Here is a 21,020-nt window from a genome sequence, read left to right on the forward strand (position 1 = left end):
CTGCTGGTCTGGTGCGTTGCCAGTCGCACATCAACACACATTTCCCTCACCCGACTTCATGCACTCACTCACACACACACACACACACACACACACACACACACACAGCTTCCCTAATGTTTTCAGTCAGAACTCCGAGTCATTGCGGCCACGGTGACGCTGTCCTCTGACCTCCCCTTTGCTTTTTCCTTTTTTCACTTTGTTGGCCCCTCACTTTGTTTCACGTCAATCATTTCAACTGAGCTTCACTTCAGTCTTCGGGGGGCAAAACATTTAACCATACACGCCTGAAAAGGCGCAGGAGTGCACCCATTTGTTGACGAGGCTAGCTTGTGAGGGTCACCTTGCATGCAACTACCACCCATTAACCACTCAACTACTAACCAACTACGGGGCTCCGCCGCCCTTCACAACAAGGGCCCCCCAGACTCCAAGATGGCGGCCCATTCATTTCCTAAAGTTTGAGACTTTGAGTGTCACCTCCCATCATGCCTCTGTCACTCACACGATCATTGGGCCAATCGGAACCATCCTGGAGAACGACACTTACAGACACGCCAGGGAATAAACTCTTTTCACTAAAAGACCAAAACTGAAAACTCTACAATGGAAAGATTTTTTTGGCTGCAGTACCTCAGGTGGCCACTGGGGGAAAAAATTGTTGCGCCGCCATATTGCCGGTCCAGTAGCCAGTTCTTAAAACACATCCATGTTCACAACCCAGTGGAAGGCGGCGACATGCTGGGGGAGTTGAAGTCGTTCTTCTTTTGTGGTTCTTTCCCAGGAAACAAACTCGCCCTCTTCCACTTTCCAGTCATCTCACTTTTGCTTTTCTTCTCGGCCCTCCTGCTCCACAGGCTGCTTACTCATGGCCTCAGGGACCAGGGCGAGAACCGCCGTTCTTATTTTAAGGCAGCCCTAATGGGGCCGTTAACCAGCGTGTGAACCTCCTTCTGGTTTGGATGATGGGGGGATAATCAACTGTTTACACGGCCACGACTCATTTGAATCTGATCTTTAACTGGTTTAGCGCCAGAACACAGCCGCTCTCAGGGGAGGTGAGCGGAGTGGAGGCAGCTTCCTCCTTCCTCCCTCTTCCCTCCCCCCCCCTTCCCTCTGCCTTCCTCCCTCCTCCCTCCTCCCTCTTTCTTCCCGCTTCCTCCCTCCTCCCTCCAGCCGGCCCTCTGCTCGGGCGGCAGAGCAAAAAAAGAAAAGAAAAAAAGGCAGATGATGCAATGCGTGGAAACCATGCCAAGAGGAAATGAACTCTTCTTGCAACTTCACAGTGCATTGTGCCCTTCACCCCGACGGGTCACTTATGGGAAATTAAAAAGCAATTTAAAAGCGTTATGTTCCACTTAAGGGCCGACTCACCTGTGAAGCTACTGGGCTCACATCGTGTATTTTGCTCTCATCGTCGTTTCGCATCTACGAGCCGACCGAAAAGCAACCGGTTCACACTCCAAACTCCCCGGCGGTACCAGTGAAAGGATTTCAGCTCCAGATATTTGGAACAAGAAATATTTGTGTGTGCACTTAAAATCCACGAGTAAATCCTTTTTTCAAATCATATTTGGATGTGTGTTGTTGTTGTTTTTTGTTTTTTTTTTACACTATAAAATGACAAACTGTGAGTGCTCTGAAATACACGAATTAGTTTTCCGTTGCTCTTGCTGCCTCGCAAGTTTATTCCCAATATTGTCCCCATGTGTGAATCATCTTGTGGTTCACTCTGGATGTGCGCCTCTCTCCTGGAGATCACAACATCTGGGCTCCATCTGGCACATTCAGCAAGGGTCCTGCTGATCATTTATTCATCTATTTATTTTGTTTTACAGAATTCAAGTTTGGTTTAATTTTTTTTTATACTGTCGTAACAACAAAAAATGAAGTCTGTTGTCTAAATCTGTTTAGCTGTTCTGATGATTTGAGTGGTTAAAACATCAGCTGCTTCTCCAGGGAAGAAGCTTTTTCTGTCGCCGCTTGGATTATTATTTTTTTTTGATCATACGGCCATTAGTTTTTTTTATGTTCATCGGTGACTGTGGCATCTGGATTTTCCGCAGCTTGAGGGCCTCCTGTTTTGGACTTCACTTTGCTTTCTGTGGAAACACGCAGCTGGCCCACAGTCACCCTCACATCGCCTGCAGCTGCGATTTGAGCGGCGCGTGTTATTTATTCGCTGGCCCTGGGGAGTTATTAACCCAGACCCGCGCAGTTTAAAATGGAACATTATTACTGCGTTTGGATGAAAGCAACAGCCCATTTGGATCGACGAGGCGGCTATCAATAGCCTGCGCTCTGCGCACGTGAATCACTTTTGACACAATCAGTTTGGTCTCAACGCTGTTTGCTTTCAAACGCGCGTCAATAACAAAACCACGACAGCTGAGGAAAAGCGCAAGAGCAAACACGCCGAACCGGCGTGCGCGCGCGCGCGCGCACGAACACTCACCCGCAAGAGATGGTCGTTGTAGTCATCGCCGATGCGTTGCAGCTCGCGACCCACTTCCTCCACCCGCATGTCCTCTGCTGCGTGGTGAGGCTGAGCACTACAGTCGCTGGTGGAGAGTCCTGCAACAAAGAGTCACAATTTCCACCCAGTTATTTACTCAAAGTGTTGTTTTGCATATGAAAATCCAAGCTAAAAAAACAAACAAAAAAAAAAAAGAGTGGTGACGCGACGGCTTGTGCACTGCAAGGTTTTGGCGGCAAGACGTTTCAGACGAGACAGCACATTGAAGATCCTCTTGCCGAGTTCAGAGGTGAGCAGCATCGGAGCCAGAAGCAGCTACTGTTCAGCTCGTCATCAGCTTTGGTTTTTTTTTCCCTCGCAATTTAAATTGTTTGTCTAATGTGCAAGATGATTACAAAAGCAAAGCACGCGGAAAGCGTCTTGGCCAGCAGCTGTGGGTCAGGTGACGTCACCCACGCACCTGAAAGTTGCAGAAAGAATAACGCAGTTTCCATTTTCCAAAAACTACTCATGCCACATCCGTCACGTCCAGAAGGAAGGACGGAAGTGGCTCCATCATTCGGAAAGGGAAACAGAAAAAATAGAAAGGGAAACGTCCCCGGGCACTAAATGACATCATCAGCCTGCATTGAGAGACTGTTGATGTTCAGACATCTGAGAGGGAAACAGAAAAAAAAAAATTAAACAGTCGCAATATCAAGCTGCGCGTTTGTGTGCGCGCGCCTATTTTTTTTTTTTTTTGTGGTTAATCTGTTATATTTTCGGCGTGAACTACTGTATGACTCTGACAGGCTTCGACTCGCTAGCGAACTCCACTTATGAGTCACGCGCGCAGGCCTGAAACCAAGACATATCTCTTACATCCTTAATATTGACGAGGCCAAAAAAGAAAAGAAAAGAAAAACACAGCCGCCGCCGCCGTCGTCGTTCTCAGGAGTGTTGTTGGGAAATGTGGGCACCACGCAACAACTCCAGCAGCTCACTCAACTCAACGCCGTGTGTCGTCGGCCGTTTTGCTGAGCCGCCAACGGCTGACAAGCAGACAGACAGAAGCTGCGTTTCCAATCACCCCGAGGACTGCGCAAAACCTAAATATGGCAATAAAAAAGTAGCGGTGGAAGCGGCTCAACGTGGAAAAACCTCTGAAATACCACTGAAAGGTTTGGACGCCCTCACGAGGAGGTTCTTCACACGTATCCATACAGAGGAATATCGCAAAAGCGTCGCGGAAAGACTTTTTTCACACTGACACGTCAGCGGATGTGACGTACGGGGTCACGTGACCAGTTCACCGACCAGTGAAAATGGCGCGTTATGATTGGACGGAGGAGGAGACGGAATGGTTTTTTTTTACAAGTGACCAAAGAGAAAAAAAAAAAACAACAACTATTCTTGACAGCAAACAATGCAGATTTATGCACGGCATTCGAAAGGGAAATGAAGGAGGTGATGAATTACGGCTCATGTGCGTCACACCATTCAATGGCAACACCTGCAAATCACGAGGGAGAGAGAGAGAGAGAGAGAGAGGGAGGATTGTGTTTCTAACACTGACAAACTCTGACATGACAGTCTGACTGGGTGTTTTAATACAGGCGACTGGCATTTTCTCTTGAGCGTGTCTGTTTATTCCGCCTCCGGGCTTCTTCGCCAGGTTTCCTCCTTCCACGGCCAATGTAGTCTCAGCCAAACAAGTGCTTAAGTGGATGAGAGTGCACGGAACGTGCTGGTCTTGCGACCGGGCGGCTGTCAGCGAGTGACAACAACAATAGCGAGGCGATAACCTGATGCCTCCTTAATCTCAGCAGCTCTATCAAGCTCGACTTGATAGCCAAGGCTTGAGTGTTTGTCTGCTGTCGGTCTTATCTGGAGGAAGTGCCGCCGAGCGATTGAGAAGCAAAGCGTTTTCTTTCTTCTTCTTCTTCTTCTTCTTCTTCTTCTTCTTCTTCACCCATAGAAAAGACACACACTACTTTGTTTTGACCGCTATCACGTCTGTGTGGCTGCTGCAAGAGAGCATAAAACTGACATCAAGGCAACTGGCGGAGCTCATCAGCAATATAATAAAAAAAAAAGAAAAAAAAAAGGCCGAGTCATACTTCCTGGGGCTGCGGCACCTCCGGGGTTGTTACACTTTACTTGTTTGAGAGATATTTTGTTTTCCTCCCCTGCAACATAACGCTATCTTTGTGCGAGAACAAGGGCGAGGCCGGCAGCTCCTCGGCTGTTTGTTTTCATTTCTTTTAAGGGCCGAATCACAGCCTCGTGCCACCGTTTTAGATTGTTGCCGAGCGACGGGACAGATAACATTAGCCGACGGAAACGCTGCTCTTTGCTTGGCTTAAAATAAGTAGCAGAAGGAAAAATAGGATTCAGTGAGTGCAACAAAAAAAAAAAAAAACAACCCCAACACTTCCTAGTAAGACTCGTGGCTGCCGTTATGAAATCCTGTCAAACATGACCGTCGGCGATGGCCTAGTTGCTCATTTGATTTCTCAGACGAGCAGCGAGTCTGATCTCACACCTCCAGCCAGCCTTTCTGTACACCACAGACACAGTTACCGTTTTCTGTTTTCCGCCCACACACCTGCGTACGGAAAGGACAGTCTGGCTTGGTGGGACTGATCGGCTGCCAGGACTCGCAGAGTTTGGGTGTAAGTGGTTTCATTTGGCAGGATTCGGCAGCGGGTTTAGAAGCTCGGGGAGCCTCCACAATGACTTTCATTTGTGAGTTTCCCTCTGGATTTCAGGGGGCATTCCTGCGAGCGCACAGAAGTAACACACACCACAGCAGAGTGCAGGGTGGAAGAGAGGAACGGGAGGAATGGAGGAGGGAAACTCCTCATGACTGGAATCTGGGAAAAGGGAAACACCTCGGGTCTGGCATGGCATCGCTGGTATGACGCCATGACGCAGCAGAGGGAGAAGCAGCAGCAACGTTGTGTCACGGCTGCTTGTCCAGGTTAGAAACCCTCTGCGACTGCGTGGCACCGCGACTGCAACCGCTCGGACAGCAGCTGCGTTGATTGCGTAGATTTATGTGCAAGAGTGTGCGTCATCAACGCAGACACACCACTACCACCACCACTACCACCACCACTACCAGCAGCAGCAGCAGCAGCAGCAGCACCACGGCCTCAGACTTGGAGGTGCTGGTCCTCACGTCGGTAGCTGCGTTTCCATGACCCCTACAATTGCGCAAAAAAAAAAATTGAATATGGCCCGTGGTTGCTTTTTAATAAGAATGAAAATGGACAAAAGTTGAAGAATTCAGGAAAGACTCCGGGCGGCCAGACTTGAACACACAAGAAAAGTCGCTCAGCCATCTTCACAACTAAAAACGCACGCCACCTACTGGAACCGTTACGAAAAAGAAATGGCGGTTGGGTTTTCGCGGAGAGTCGCTCTCATCTTTGGTCAGAAAATCTGAGCCAATCAGTGCCCTGCTCGTCGCTGCGTCACCACTAATAAACTCGCTTCGTCTCGCTTGGCCCCTCAACGGTAGAGGTACCAAAACAGCGCCCCCTACCACCGTGTAGCGGCCAGTGCAAACACCGTGCCGTGGCGAGGCGAGGCAATGGAAAACACGCCCTTAGGTTTTTTTTTTTTTTTTTTTTTTTTTCAATTTTACTTTTGCCACTCCCACTACCAGCGGTAAATGAAGCAATCTGCTCACCATGCAGCCGACTGGTGCCCGATCCGCCGCGCGCCTCGGCCACGCGCTGCAGGGCGTGCTGCATCACCTGGCCGCTGGGGCTGGGAGTCTGCGTGGCTCTGTCAGCCGTCACCGGCCAGGGCGAGGCCGGGGGGCTCGGCAGCGCGTCGCCGTCCAAGGAGAAATATCCGCTGGAGCGGCGCCGAGGCAGCTGGAATATCGACCTGGACTGAAACACGGCGAGGCCGTCCAAAGTTCTGCGCCAGGACGCGGGCGAGTCCGGCTCTACCGGCCGAGCAGAGCCGCGCTTGCCGCCGCTGAGCCGCCGGGACCCGGCTGCTGCTTCTGCTGGGACACCGCCGCTCCCCTCTGCTGCTTCCGTTACTGCGGCGGAGCCCTCGAGACGGGTCGGAGGTCTGTTGAGTGAACAGTTCGGCAACCGTCAGCTCGGGCTTTCGTCACGTCGCACGAGCAGCGCGGCTCGCGCGCGGTGCGAGGAAACCCCCCCTGGTTCCTCCCGCAAAACAAACAAACAACAAAAAAAAAAAAAGAACACTAAGGCTTTAAAGACAAAGCGGCGTTTCGTGTCGTCGCGCGCTGACGTATCAACGGTGACGCTCGCTCACATGCCAGCTTCTTTGGACTCGTGCGGTGGCGTGATGCGGAGTTTTACGCGCAAAAGTGACAGCAGCGGGCCGTCATTGCCTGACGTGCGGGGCAACAAAGAAGGAATGACGGCGCAGCGGGAGGAGACTGCGCCGCCGAGGACCCGTCAGTGAGACAGCAACTCACACTTGGCCCCTCATCCACCGCCCCCTCTTTTTTTTTTTTTTTTTTTTTTTTCCAATTGCTTCACTTTTCGAGTATTCACGAGTAGCTTTACAAATGTGTGCATTGGATTTACATGGCAGCAAATTAAGACCTGATTTTTTCAAAAATATAATTTTTACTTTTTTTTTTTTTTTTTTTTTTTTACGTTGTCGTGTATGGAGGTTACATGTTTACTTTTAATCTACAAGCGACTAATAAGATAAATCCTTTAGAGAACGAGTCGTATATTTTTTTTAAAAAAAATTTTTGCCGCCGCCGCCGCGTTTCCTGTCACGCGCGCAGCCTCGGAGACGCGCGAGAATCCCAGCTGCGCCTCGCACCGAGCCATCTCTGATAACAATCGAGCAGTTCATGACAACAACTTGACACACAGCAACACTTCGTCTACGCACCTCTGAACCAAAGTGACAGCCTTTCGACTTTGGGGCATTTTACGCACGAGCGAGACACCGCCGTGCCAGGGGGAGCTCGTGCTCTAAAAGCCGTGCACGAGGGGAGAGATCCAGCGCACCAGGACCAGCGCGCCTATTGAACTTGCCACCAAATGAGAAGCAGGAAGGGACACCGGGAAGCGCAGAGCCGCGGTGAACTGCAGCGCGCAGGTCATTTCATGACGCCAACAATTAAAGGGACATTATTGTTTTTTCACTGGCTCGTTTTGCGCAGAGAGATGGTTAAATAACTAGAGAGGTAAATGTAATATATATATATATATATATATATATATATATATATATATATATATATATATATATATATATATATATATATATATATATATACATACATATATATATATGTATATATATCACACTACAAGTGAACGTTTCGCTCTGGCACGTTCACAACATTGAGATGAAACCTCAATATTACGTTGTCACAAAGGCAGCGCGTGTCTCGTGAACTGTGGATGTTGTTTTTTTTGTTTTGTTTTTTTTCTTCCCGGCTCGTTCTCGTGAAGCCTAACGGTGTGGTGCGCCTCCCACAGGCCATCCCAGGCAGTTGGGCAAGTAGCCGATTTGCATTTCCAATCCAGCATTTTTTTTTTTTTTACACGCGCTGACGGCTGTAAAACGAAAGGGGGTGAAAAAGCCGACCGGATCAGGTCTCCGGATTAGAGAACAGTGCGCGGAGGGCTCTGCACCTCCACCATCCGAGGGGCGCGCGTTTCACTCTTGGCACAATAAAGCACGACAAAAAAAAAAAAAAAAGAAAAAAGAAAGAAAGAAATACCAACAAAAACACAAAAATGTGTTGTTAGAGGGGCGACCTAGGCGACTACAATATTGCTAACACAGACGAGGAGAATTCGTTTCACTCTGCGTAGCGGAGGTGGCACAGGTGAGAGGACAAACGTGCACAAGTGCGGCGTGTCGGGCAGCAGCGGCAGGTGCTGCGACTGATAAAACATTCCGGCACGATCTCAGCAGGTCGTGACGTCATTTTATGCACCTCGTTATTGCTCTGAAGCAGCCGCTTCGAAATAATAAAGATGTTATTTTCAAAGTGGGTTACACTCTGTTTTAAACGCGAAAACGCACACGTCAGCCCCTTTACGCACAGCGACCTCCCGATATTTATTAAAGATATTTCAATGTGCACAATCATGCTGTGGTGAGTTCTTAAAACAATTAGTGCCATTCTAAATCACAGTGCCCGAGTGCACGAACAAGCGGGTATGAAAACTGGATGGCTGGAGTATTTGAAATCACAAGATGAGTTGGTAGAAGTGCGGTTATTGGACAGCCACAGCGCGCGCGCGGCTGCTCCGCGGCGCTGATCGACTCACCTGGACGGACGATGCATCTCAGCAGCGTGTCATCAAGGAAGACAACAAGGGCAGGTTGAAAATGTGGCACGATAGTTAAAAAAAAAAAAAAAATGAAGTAAAAAAAAAATAAAAAAATAAAAAGATAATAATTTGCGGGTCTACAGTGGAGAGTTAGAAATGAACCGAGGTTAAAAAATAATAACAATAATAAATAAAAATACACAAATCCCAACGGGTTTATTTTTTGTTGTTGTTGCTTTGTTCTTCCTCTTTTGTTGCAGTCTCAGTTAATCCGAACCTGCGCCAGAGGAGGACGACAGGAGTGAACAAATTCCAGCCAAAGTGCGCTGTTGTCTGCTCGACGGGGAGCTACGTCCTGCCTCTCGCGCTCTGCAGCTCTGATCGGCTGTGAGCGCCGCAGTCGACTTTGTATTTATAGTGCGTGGGCGGTTCCACTGTCCCAACTCCACCCCTCTTCTGCGATCATTGTCGCCCCCTGCCGGAAAGTTGCTGCACAGAGCCGCTGAAACATTTAAGAATCAAACCTCAGTGAAGGAGTGACTTCATTGACTGTCACACTCCCCCCTGGCTCCACTGTGAGTCTGGAATGCTGTTGGCTGTGAAGGGGGGGAAAGTCTGTCTTTCTTTTTTTCATCTTTTCATTTTCATTTCTTTGCAGTTCTGTGCATCTTGACGGTGGCGGAGCCAGCTTTTGGTGTCAAAGGTCAGTGTGGGGGGTGGCTGCCGGACCGGGGGTGGGGTGGGGTGGGGTCGGGGGAGGTACGTTATGACGGGGGCGGGTGGCGTCCAACTGATGATAAAGTGACTTAAAGTGATGCAACATTTCTTGGATAAACCAAAATTCCTCTGATATGACATGTTAATACTACTACTGCTAGTACTACTACTACTACTGCTACTACTACTGCAACTACTAGTACTACTACGACTACTACTACTGCTACCACTAATACTACCACTACTACTACTGCTAGTACTACTACTACCACTACTGCAACTACTAGTACTACTACGACTACTACTACGGCTACTATGACTACTGCTACTGCTACTACTGCTACTACTACTACTACTACTACTGCTACTACTACCACTACTACTACTGCTACTACTACCACTACTGCTACTACCACTACTAGTACTACTACGACTACTACTACGACTACTACTACTACCACTACTGCTACTACTACTGCTACTACCACTACAACTACTAGTACTACTACGACTACTACTACTACTACTACTACCACTACAACTACTAGTACTACTACGACTACCACTACTACTACTACTGCTGCTGCTACCACTAATACTACCACTACTACTACTGCTACTACGACTACTACTACTACTACTACTACTACCACTAATACTACCACTACTACTACTACTGCTACTACTACCACTACCACTACTACTACTACTACTACCACTACTACTACTACCACTTACTACCACTACTACTAGTACTACTTGCTCGAACCACTGCCCATATTTTGTGATTGTAATGATTTTTTTTTTTTAAATCCAGCTAATCTAGCACGATGGCATTTTTTCCATTTTCAGTAAAAGTCACTTTACATTCAAATAAAAACACTGAAATGATTCTGAGCGACTTTGAAAAGACTCAGCAGATGGAGGGCAGCAGGAAATGATGGCGCTTTTTGCAACAACGTTGCGCATGTAATCCAGATCAGCCTGAAACTCACTCAGACGACTGTTTGATGATAGTTGGACAGGACAAAGCAGGAAAGAGAACAAAATCTCATCTCTTTTCAGTGTTTTCAGCGTCATTTCAATAAAGAGCTAAATATCGCGGGGCTTCAAAGGCACTGAATTTGTTGTAACTTTGCTTTGGTTCATTTTGAATTAATATTAAAGCAACATGTTTTCTCCATATCCCATGCTAGATTTTTTCCTCCTATAAGGTGGCTCACCAACACACTCCATCCATCTGCTGCTGCTCCGGCAACTCTGGTATATTTTTTCAGAGCATAAAAGTCCCAGATCAGCATTAAACCCACTCAGACGACTGTTACATGGTTGTTTCGGATGAAACTGGGTGACAGCACAAAATCTCAATATGTACGAAATTGGGGGCCAGAAAATGTAAACCTGAAGCTTGCAGGGATCACTGTTGTATAAAGGTTTGGTAAGAAATTGGAGGAAAGAGAGCAAAATCTCAACTCGCGACACAAAATGCCAACAATCGGGGGGAAAAGTCATAGTACACACTCTAGTTTTGTTTTTGATTTTTAGGGGGGGAGATTAAAAAAAAAAAAAAAATCCAAGATCAGTGCAACAAGCAGAGAAGTGGCGCACATCCACAAATAGCAGATGAAGATAAAAGAAGAGACGGCGCTCTTCTGCTCCCTCTATGTGCACTCATTTTGCACATCCAAATAGCCACCAATGGAGCGCAATGCTCTTCTTCAGACCATGAAAAAAAAAAAAAAAAAAAAAAATCCCACATCAGCCCCGCTGTTATCTGGGAGCGGCAGGAAGAAACAAGTCCCATGCACGTACATGCACGCCCAACAATACGGGATGGACAAAAGCCTCAGAAAGTCAATAGGATTTACATGTGATCAATAGTCCCTGTTGATTCCCAACAGCGCGGGAAAACTGTGTCATGAATAGCCTCAAACACCTCAGCCGGGCCAAACTGTTGGGAAGGTTTAGTGGTGGACGCGGCTCACAGAAGGGAGGCTGGCAGTGACAATAGCAGGAAGTGATGCTTACCAATGAGAATGCATGGAATTGAAATGTTCTTCTCTTCACAGCAGCACACACAAAGCTGTGCTTTTTGGTTTGTTTTTATTATTATATTATTTTAGTGTAGCAGTACTGGAGGTTGGTCTCAGTCTCCAGGACCACTTTTTAAGGGTCTCGGTCTCAGACGGGGCGGACACGAGATTTTTGATCAAGACCACACCTACACCTCATACCCTGAGTTTCGTAAAGACCTTGACGATATCCTGTCAGGTGGCTGCTTCACAATGGATGTGGTTTGGGTTCAATGTAGTGAATGTTTTGACCTAGTGCGTCGTCCTATTATTGTTAAATGCACTTTCGCGAAAACGATTAAGGTTATAACGGTGATGTAGTTACATCACACACACACACACACACAAGAAGACCAAGCTGTGACTCCACCATCAGGATGTTGCAGAGGTCATAGATGTGTGTCACATGGCACCGCTGGTGGAAATGTGCAGTTGCTCTGACACAACAGCACGTCGTCATCTCTGTCCACCGGTGAAATGTGGTCATCTCTTGCACAGAGTTCTGGAATCATGGATGGTCTCATCTCATTCGTCCTGGGAAAAAAGAAAAAAAAAAATTATACAGGCTATATATATATATATATATATATATTGTAGAAAGTAAGAAAATAATACACAATTTCTTGTTCTCATGTGGCCAGATGACCTAAAATAAAAAGTGTTAGGTTTTGATAAAGTTACGTAACGGACAATGAATAAGATATCGAAGAGCAGAGATTAGGGTGCACAGCTTTGGCTGCTTTGGACCTGCACAGACGCTTCTTCAACTCACCTCGTCCCTGCTGACCCGAGCAGACCACTCGGACCTCTGCACTCCTTTTTCCCAGGCTAATATTCTTGTGCCTTTTGGTTCCGTTCACACTGAGCTTCCTCTGTGTTATTTTTGGCTTTTTTTCTTCTTTTTTTTATTCGTGCTGTGACTGATGTGCGAGTCGCGGGGCAGCGGATGCATGACTAAAGTGTTTGGCAACAAAATGATTTCCAGTCAGCCGCCGTGTTTCGAAGCCAGGATCCAAACACAAGGCAAGTTCCCTGGTTTCTACATTATCCTTCACACAAATAAATACATTTTATGTGAGTGTGTGACTCTCATGGTTATTGACTGGGACTCATTAAGTGGTTGGAAGGCAATTAGTTATAATGCAGTCAAGCATCAGTCCGGCCCCCCCACAACCCCGTCCCCCATCCCCTGCAGTGAAACAATACCAGCCACCTGGACCAGTGTGTGTGTGTGTGTGTGTGTGTGTGTGTGTGTGTGTGTGTGTGTGTGTGACACGTAGTTGTGACCTCTGGCGGCAGGGTGTTAGGTCTTCGGTGTCACAGTGCTATTGTGTCCTGACCTCTCACATTACGACGGTCAATATTTTAATGGACGTGCGCGCACACACACACACACACACACACACACACACACGCACACACACACACACACACACACACACACACACACACACACACACGCACACACACACGCACACACACACATGCCGTCACTCTCTTCTCTGCCTTCTCTGTCTGATTGCCATCACATGTGACTTTTGTATTTTTGCGACTCTGATTGGGATCCCCTCCTCCTCCTCCTTCTCCCCCTTCTCCCCCTCCTCCTCCTCCTCCTCCTTCTCCCCCTCCTACTCCCCCTCCTCCTCCTCCTCCTTCTCCCCCTCCTCCTCCTCCTCCTCCTCCTTCTCCCCCCCCTCCTCCTCCTTCTCCTCCTCCTTCTCCCCCTCCTTCTCCCCTCCTTCTCCTCCTCCTCCTCCTCCTTCTCCCCCTCCTTCTCCCCTCCTTCTCCCCCTCCTCCTCCTCCTCCTTCTCCCCCCCTCCTCCTCCTTCTCCTCCTCCTTCTCCCCCTCCTTCTCCCCTCCTCCTCCTCCTTCTCCCCCTCCTCCTCCTCCTCCTTCTCCCCTCCTTCTCCCCCTCCTCCTTCTCCCCCTCCTTCTCCCCTCCTCCTCCTCCTTCTCCCCCTCCTCCTCCTCCTCCTTCTCCCCCTCCTTCTCCCCTCCTTCTCCTCCTCCTCCTCCTCCTTCTCCCCCTCCTTCTCCCCTCCTTCTCCCCCTCCTCCTCCTCCTCCTTCTCCCCCCCCTCCTCCTCCTTCTCCTCCTCCTTCTCCCCCTCCTTCTCCCCTCCTCCTCCTCCTTCTCCCCCTCCTCCTCCTCCTCCTTCTCCCCTCCTTCTCCCCCTCCTCCTTCTCCCCCTCCTTCTCCCCTCCTCCTCCTCCTTCTCCCCCTCCTCCTCCTCCTCCTTCTCCCCCTTCTCCCCCTCCTCCTCCTCCTCCTCCTTCTCCCCCTCCTACTCCCCCTCCTCCTCCTCCTCCTTCTCCCCCTCCTCCTCCTCCTCCTCCTCCTTCTCCCCCCCTCCTCCTCCTTCTCCTCCTCCTTCTCCCCCTCCTTCTCCTCCTTCTCCCCCTCCTTCTCCCCTCCTTCTCCCCCTCCTCCTCCTCCTCCTTCTCCCCCCCCTCCTCCTCCTTCTCCTCCTCCTTCTCCCCCTCCTTCTCCCCTCCTCCTCCTCCTTCTCCCCCTCCTCCTCCTCCTCCTTCTCCCCTCCTTCTCCCCCTCCTCCTTCTCCCCCTCCTCCCCCTCCTCCTCCTCAGACGTTTCTCCCATCGCCTCCATTTTTCATGGTTTCAAGACGATTATGGACACCCAACACACTCAATTATTTGGTTTGTGTGGCCTCTTGTGAGGGCCGCATTTCCCCGTGGCCGGGGCGTCACATGCACACTGGAGCAAAAAAAAAATAATAATAAAAATAATTCACTTCAAATCACTTCATATTTTTGAAAGGAAAGTAGAGACGCGCGCTCGGCGCCCTCAGGGCTGGAAGCTGGACGTGTACAGTAACGTCGTTATGTTTCTCCCGTGACCCCAGGAGCCAATTGCAGGAAGACATTATCGGCGTTGATAAATCCTGCCGTCTTTGTCTCCTTCTCTTGAAGAATATTTCCCCTTCGGTCTCAAAGTCGACAACGCCAGTATAAAACGTCTCCATCTGCTCCTCCAGTGTAAAACAGGATGAGTTACGCCGCCTGGAAAACACTGCATGTGTTTATGCAGTACGTGTGAGTGAGTCTGTGTGTATGTGTGTGTGTGTGTGTGTGCGTGTGTGTGCACGGGCTCCCTGCTGATCAGTTCCAGCAGTCTGGTAGTACAGTTGTTCCCATATAGCCGCGATCAGTCTGTAATTGCAGACACACTGTGTGCTCATTAAACAGTGCTCGCTCTGAGTCTATTCAGCGCTCTGTTTACCACACACCAGACCTCACAGTGAACAACACAAATGTCGCCCCACACTTGTGCTAAGACACAGTGCCGGGACTTTCAGCCATGTGTGTTGTGTTTGTGCAGCAGAGACGGCAAACCCCCCCACCCCACCCCCCCAGCAAATTCAATGCGCCCCAGGCTGATTCATGACAACGTCTGTCCGCAGGATGTTGAAGTCGCATCTTTAGCCGCTTTTGGGATGCAGACACGTTGAGCATCTCGGTTATGCTCGGGGATACCAAGCCACTCAAATGCAGGAGACTCGAAAGTGAAAAAGATGTCAAATCCTCACCTCTTGAGAAGAAAGTAAAAGCCCTTTTTGAATAGAGGGTGCAAACAGAGGGCTAAATAGGTCATTTTCTGGACATTTCTACAGGTTTGCTTTGTGCAATTACCCAAACCCAAACAAAAATTTTTAAAAATTGGTCTGAACACCTGACAACTGACGCTAAATCCAGCTCACGTTTTCCCAGCTCTGTGCATGAGAGGTCGTGTGAGGTCACGTGGGGTCATGTGATCCATCCTCTTGTAAATGCTGCAGAGTTTTGGGTGGTTTTGTTCTCATGAGTGAAGGAGGCACAGCGAAACTTTCCCCAAGGAAATGGTCAAGTTTTACCGCTAGCGCTGATGCAACAATGCAGGTGTCCTGTGTGTGTGTGTGTGTGTGTGTGTGTGTGTGTGTGTGTGTGTGTGTGTGTGTGTGTGTGTGTGTGTGTGAAGTTTCCATGTAGAGATCTGACTTAAAATACAAACACAGTTTCCTTTGCGACCCTGACAAGCTGAAGATGAGTGGAAAACATGTGCACATGCACACACACACACACACACGCACACACACACACACACACACACACACACACACACACACACACACACACGCACAGAAAACAAACCAGCACTTTGCAGAGTAACTCACAATACTGCATCCACCAACATACAGCGCACACACACACGCAGACACACGTGCACATACATACACAGAGAGAGAGAGACACACAGGTACATATTGCAACATTACATTGCACCCACGTGCCTTTGCTGCACTGGGTGTGGAAGGCAAACCTGCTCCAGGGTAACTGAAACACTCAGAGGGGCAAAACAAACAAGCGGAAGGCTTGACAAAGGTCAAAGGTCAGAATCTGCAAGCAAGCACAAGAAGACATTCTTATTTCTGATGAATCTCCTGTAAAACCTTTGACAGATGGCGGGTTCCTTCATCATATCATTGCATTCTATCAGAACAGAAATAAGACTGAGACGGCGTGAAGATGCTGTGCATCTCGACCCAAATCACAGAAGGACACCATGTGGCCTTGTTTACATTATAAACAGTCCACTGACTGGCAACCTTGTTGCTCATTTTAACTTCATTCTAAAAAAAAAAATCAATCAATCAATCAAGAAAACGGTGCATCACGTAAAGAAACGTACATGAAGAACTTTTCAAGCCAAGATAATTCCTGTGATGTTCAAAGCTTGAATAAAACGCAGCTGCCGCAGCAAAGCGCTTTGAGTTTGTGTGTTGTAATCTGTGTTTAACCTCTTTCTGTCTTTCTGTCGTGCATCCTGCAACTTTTCATATGAAAACACTGCAGAAGATCTCAAAAATCCAAAAAACCCTGCTGCAGCGCCACTTTGTAGACGTCGCGCCGACACCTTCGGTCTTTGTTTCCTTTTTTTTTTTAATGCGTTTTTCACTCTCATTGTTCGCGCTCGCATGTCGTGCAACGTTGTATGTTTTGCATGGTCGTGAAGCGCACGTGTGTGGGAGGGTGAAAAAGGGAGATAGGAAAGTATTGCTCTTAAAGGTGCAAAAAAAAAAAAAAAAAAAAAAAAAAAAAACTCTGTGGTTTTCTTCACCTTGATGGAAAGAGGAAGAAAAAAAAAAGAAGCTTCAGTAACTCGAAGGAACTCGAGAACCATAAATCACAAGCGTGCACACACACACACACACACACACACACACACACACACACACACACACACACACACACACACACACACACGCCAAGCTCGTCGTTAACGTTCACAGACTTTCATTTACATTAAGTTTTACATTCAAAAGGCTTTGCTTTAAATGATCTCATGAAACTTTATGACGTGTGACGCTCCTTCACCAACAGCGCTTGCTGCACACGCTTCGCTGCTATGTCCAAAGCCCAGCAGCCAGACAGCAAAGACCGACGCACCGGGACGGACTGTCCAGATGTGAATGTGCTTCATCCAGTAAAACCAGAATGAATCCACTTTTGAAAGCCTTTCCAGGATGGCGAGAGGCACTGCGGAGAAGCGACATTGAAGGAAGAGTCGCTGCGCTGCGTGAGGGCCGCAGTGACAGACTGACAGACTGTCAGCCAACACAAGCTCCCCCACCTTCAAAGAAATATAGCACAATTCAACATGATGTATAAAAGACATCAAGCAGGAGTGAAAAGGCACTTTATTCAAGATATTTTCAACTGAACTAACTTTAAAAAAAAAAAAAAACCTGAACCACATCCTATCAAGTGGGAGTCAGAGCCTGCCCGGTATCATAATGACACATTTTTATCAGGGAGTGACTCATCTGAAAGAGCAGCGAATCACATGACCTCACATCCAAACCTCACCTGCCCTTCCTCTGGGAAGTTCTTCTCCAGCGCCACCTGCTGACGACTTACGGTTAAATGAGGAAGAGAGACCATTCAGAAAAACATTTTTCTTCTTTCATTTCCAGAAAAAGGGAAGGAGCTGCTGCTGCTGCTGCTGCTGCTGCTGCCTCTGTTGCTGCCACTGTGGCTGATGCTTCTGTTGTTGCTGCTGCTGCTGCTGCTGCTGCTGCTGCCACTGTGGCTGCTGCTTCTGTTGCTGCTGCTTCTGTTGCTGCTGCTGCTGTTGCTGCTGCTGCTTCTGTTGCTGCTGCTGCCACTGTGGCTGCTGCTTCTGTTGTTGCTGCTGCTTCTGTTGCTGCTGCTGCTGCTGCTGCTTCTGTTGCTGCTGCTGCTTCTGTTGCTGCTGCCACTGTGGCTGCTGCTTCTGTTGTTGTTGCTGCTTCTGTTGCTGCTGCTGCTGCTGCTTCTGTTGTTGCTGCTGCTTCTGTTGCTGCTGCCACTGTGGCTGCTGCTTCTGCTGCTTCTGTTGCTGCTGCTGCTGCTTCTGCTGCTGTTGCTGCTGCTGCTGCCAGTGAGATGAGAGGAACAGCAACAGTGCGATCTGCAATATTTCAGTTCCACAAGAAATATTGCAGATTTTCAGCTTGTTTGAGACAGCCGTCAGGCTATTGGGGTAGCTCAGCTTGTTCTCATGGCTTTATATATGGCAACTGAATTATTGATGGATATTTATGATTCTCCACAGGAGCCAGTTCCGGGAACTTGATGAATACGTTCATTGAAGAAATGCACATTTTCCCTTTGTTTGGAGACGTGTTCGTTTTTCCAAACCAAACATGAACCTCATAACCTGCTGCCTTGACTCAACACGAAGAATTGGATTTACAAGTCTCCCAAGACTGATTTTTTTTCTTTCCTTGTGATTCCAGTAGCTCAATTAAGCTAAGTGGTTGACGTCAAAATTTTGCACATACAGTAGTAAAAACCAGCAGCTGCAGCAGCAGCAGCAGCAGCAGCAGCAGCAGCAGCAGAATAATAAACTGGCTACATCCTGCACATCTTCAATGGAAGAAAAATGTCATTTGTTCTGCCTGAGCCACTCACCAACTGCATTGTGGTTTGACTGAGGTCACCAAGGTTCCACTAAATACCAGCAGAGTGGCTCGTGACAGCATGTTGACCAACAGATGGACACAGCAGTTCTGGATGAGTTTGGGATCGGAGGCGATACCATCAGCTGTGGCCTCAATCAATCAATCGATCAATCAATCAATCAATCAATCAGTCAGCTCTCTTCTCTTTATTTGTACAGCGCTAAATCACATCCAGAGGCGTCTCAAAACGCTTCAAGACCTAAAACTTTTTTTTTTTGTACTGCCGAGATTTCAACTGTTCTGGATCTGTGTTCCACAGTTGCATATGTAAATACACAGAGAGGAGGCTGTTGTGGAGGTTGTGTGTGTGTGTGTGTGGGGTGGGGGCGTGGGGGGCACCTGGTGCAGGTGTCGAGATGTGAGAGGCTTCATCCCTCTCTGGTTGGAGAACCGCACGTTTGCGCAGACAAGCGGCTGTGTCGTGTATGTCATTGTTCATGAGTAATGTGGTCACATTTGTTTCTCTCTTACACACACACACACACACACACACACACACACACACACACACACACACACACACACACACACACACACACACACACACAGTGGAACATGCACCTGGCTGCAACATGACAAATGTTTATCTGTGAGTGCATCTAGTGTAAACCAACAATGCAGGTGTCCTGTGTGCGTGTGTGTGTGTGTGTGTGTGTGTGTGTGTGTGTGTGTGTGTTTCCGGGCTGACATCAGCAGGGTTGTTCTGTCAATCAAACGTGTGTTTTTCAAACAGCAGTGAGTTTTCTTCTTTTAAGATGAAGCGTTAAATGTGAAGCTCGTGATGCTGTTCACAAATACATGAACACGTTGGTAAAAGCACATTTTGAATATGTTAAAATGCAGTGGCTACATGTGCTTACTGCGGCAATCTATAGAATATCTCTGGGCGATTAATAATGCGAGGCTGCTGCACTGGAGTCCAGGGTAGGAAAAAGGTTTTTAAACTTTCTATTGTAACTTAAACGCCTTGATGACTTGGAAGTAAAAACTCAGAGAGATTTAGGAAATCTAGACCCCCTCCGTGAAACCCCCAAGCAAACCCAAAAGTTTTTTTTTTTTCCCAAGATTGAAGGAAAAGACCGAGCACATGCCTGAACGTGGTGGCTGTGTTCAGTCAAGTTGCCTCTGCCTCCCCCATGTGGCCTGGCAGCCAATAATGTCAGCAGGCAGAGAAAGAACGAAAGAAAGAAAGAAAGGAAAAACATTCAATTCTATCTTCCCATGGAATTATCTATAAAAGTCAGGCATAAATAAAAAAAAAAAAAAATACTGCTAACTCTATTGCGCTCTCACACCAGCAAACCCGAGGCCCAACTCTGTCCACAGCCTTGTCTCTTAAATCGAGAAATCCAGTAAAAAAAACACGCACATCATGTAACCTGCGTGCACGCTGGTGTTTGCGTGTGACTGATGAAACGGGGGAAGTCCCTTTTTTTGCTGCGTGTTTTTCTGTTCGGGGATGCCAACCTCAGAGGAAACCCCTCCTCCCCGACTGCCTCCCACGCATCCACCTACGCGGTGGAAACATTCCGAGAACAAAAATCGCACACAAACACGCCTCCGTGCGCGGTGCGTGACATTTGATCTCACCGGCGGCTGAGGCGATGTGAACCCGAGAGCTCGGAGGAAGTAACAGGTGGAAGCTCCACCTTGGCCGCTCCGCAGTTATGGATCGTGCATTCGTCAGGAATGGTGCATTCGTAAACATATTTAGATGGTTTCCTGCACAAACAAATATATGACAGCACTGTGCAATTTAACGCCACTGTTATTTCCGAGCTCGGCGATCCTCTGTTGATCACAGACGCCCTACAAAAAAACAACTGACAAAGAGCAGCAAACACACAAAACCACAAGACTTTCAAAGTTCTTCAATGTTCCAGACTTTGTTTGTGTGTGTGTGTGTGTGTGTGTGTGTGTGTGTGTGTGTGTGTGTGTGTGTGTGTGCAGCAGCAGCAGCGGTTGCGCTCTAGCGGAACACAGCAGGGCCACACAGAGAAGCGGATGTTCTCTCTGGGGAATGCACACACACACACACACACACACACACACACACACACACGCACACACACACACGCACAAACAAAGTGCGAGCGAGAACTGAGGAGGGGTGACTTTGCAGGATTCGTCCTGGGGTCACTTCCCATTCTTCAGCGCAAAGCAGCAGCATCACTTTCACTGGCCGGTGGCCGAACTGGGTGCAGTGAGCCGCAAACCAGTGAGAGCTGAGCTGCAAACCAGTGAGAGCTGAGCTGCAAACCAGTGAGAGCTGAGCTGCAAACCAGTGAGAGCTGAGCTGCAAACCAGTGAGAGCTGAGCTGCAAACCAGTTGGAGCTGAGCTGCAAACCAGTGAGAGCTGAGCTGTAAACCAGTGAGAGCTGAGCTGTAAACCAGTGAGAGCTGAGCTGCAAACCAGTGAGAGCTGAGCTGCAAACCAGTGAGAGCTGAGCTGCAAACCAGTTGGAGCTGAGCTG

The 21,020-nt window shown here is 48.2% G+C and overlaps 1 protein-coding gene and 1 long non-coding RNA gene across 3 annotated transcripts in view; one reads left to right on the forward strand and one right to left on the reverse strand.

Moving 5' to 3' along the window:
• The window catches only part of LOC142901586 (bcl-2-like protein 11), a 14,921-nt gene extending 5,802 nt beyond the window's left edge, over window positions 1-9,119 (reverse strand). Inside the window, exons 1-3 of one of the 2 annotated variants that reach the window (XM_076046152.1) lie at window positions 8,752-9,119; window positions 6,153-6,547; window positions 2,456-2,574 (exon numbers count right to left, since the gene is read on the reverse strand). In XM_076046152.1, the coding sequence (XP_075902267.1) occupies window positions 2,456-2,574; window positions 6,153-6,547; window positions 8,752-8,768 (531 nt within the window). In that variant the 5' untranslated portion in view covers window positions 8,769-9,119. Of the gene's footprint in view, window positions 1-2,455; window positions 2,575-6,152; window positions 6,548-7,354; window positions 7,425-8,751 lie in introns of those variants that run through there. The other variant, XM_076046151.1, reaches the window with a different exon arrangement.
• A 253-nt stretch (window positions 9,120-9,372) lies between these two features.
• On the forward strand, window positions 9,373-10,948 carry LOC142901614 (uncharacterized). The gene is made up of 2 exons (XR_012928999.1): window positions 9,373-9,457; window positions 10,450-10,948. It is a non-coding gene; the product is annotated as an uncharacterized LOC142901614 (long non-coding RNA).
• The last annotated feature ends 10,072 nt before the right edge of the window (window positions 10,949-21,020 follow it).

Source organism: Nelusetta ayraudi, unplaced genomic scaffold (genome assembly GCF_046127955.1).
Source record: "Nelusetta ayraudi isolate G7.1 ecotype Tasmania unplaced genomic scaffold, CSIRO-AGI_Nayr_v1 ptg000089l, whole genome shotgun sequence".
Classification (NCBI taxonomy): domain Eukaryota; kingdom Metazoa; phylum Chordata; class Actinopteri; order Tetraodontiformes; family Monacanthidae; genus Nelusetta; species Nelusetta ayraudi.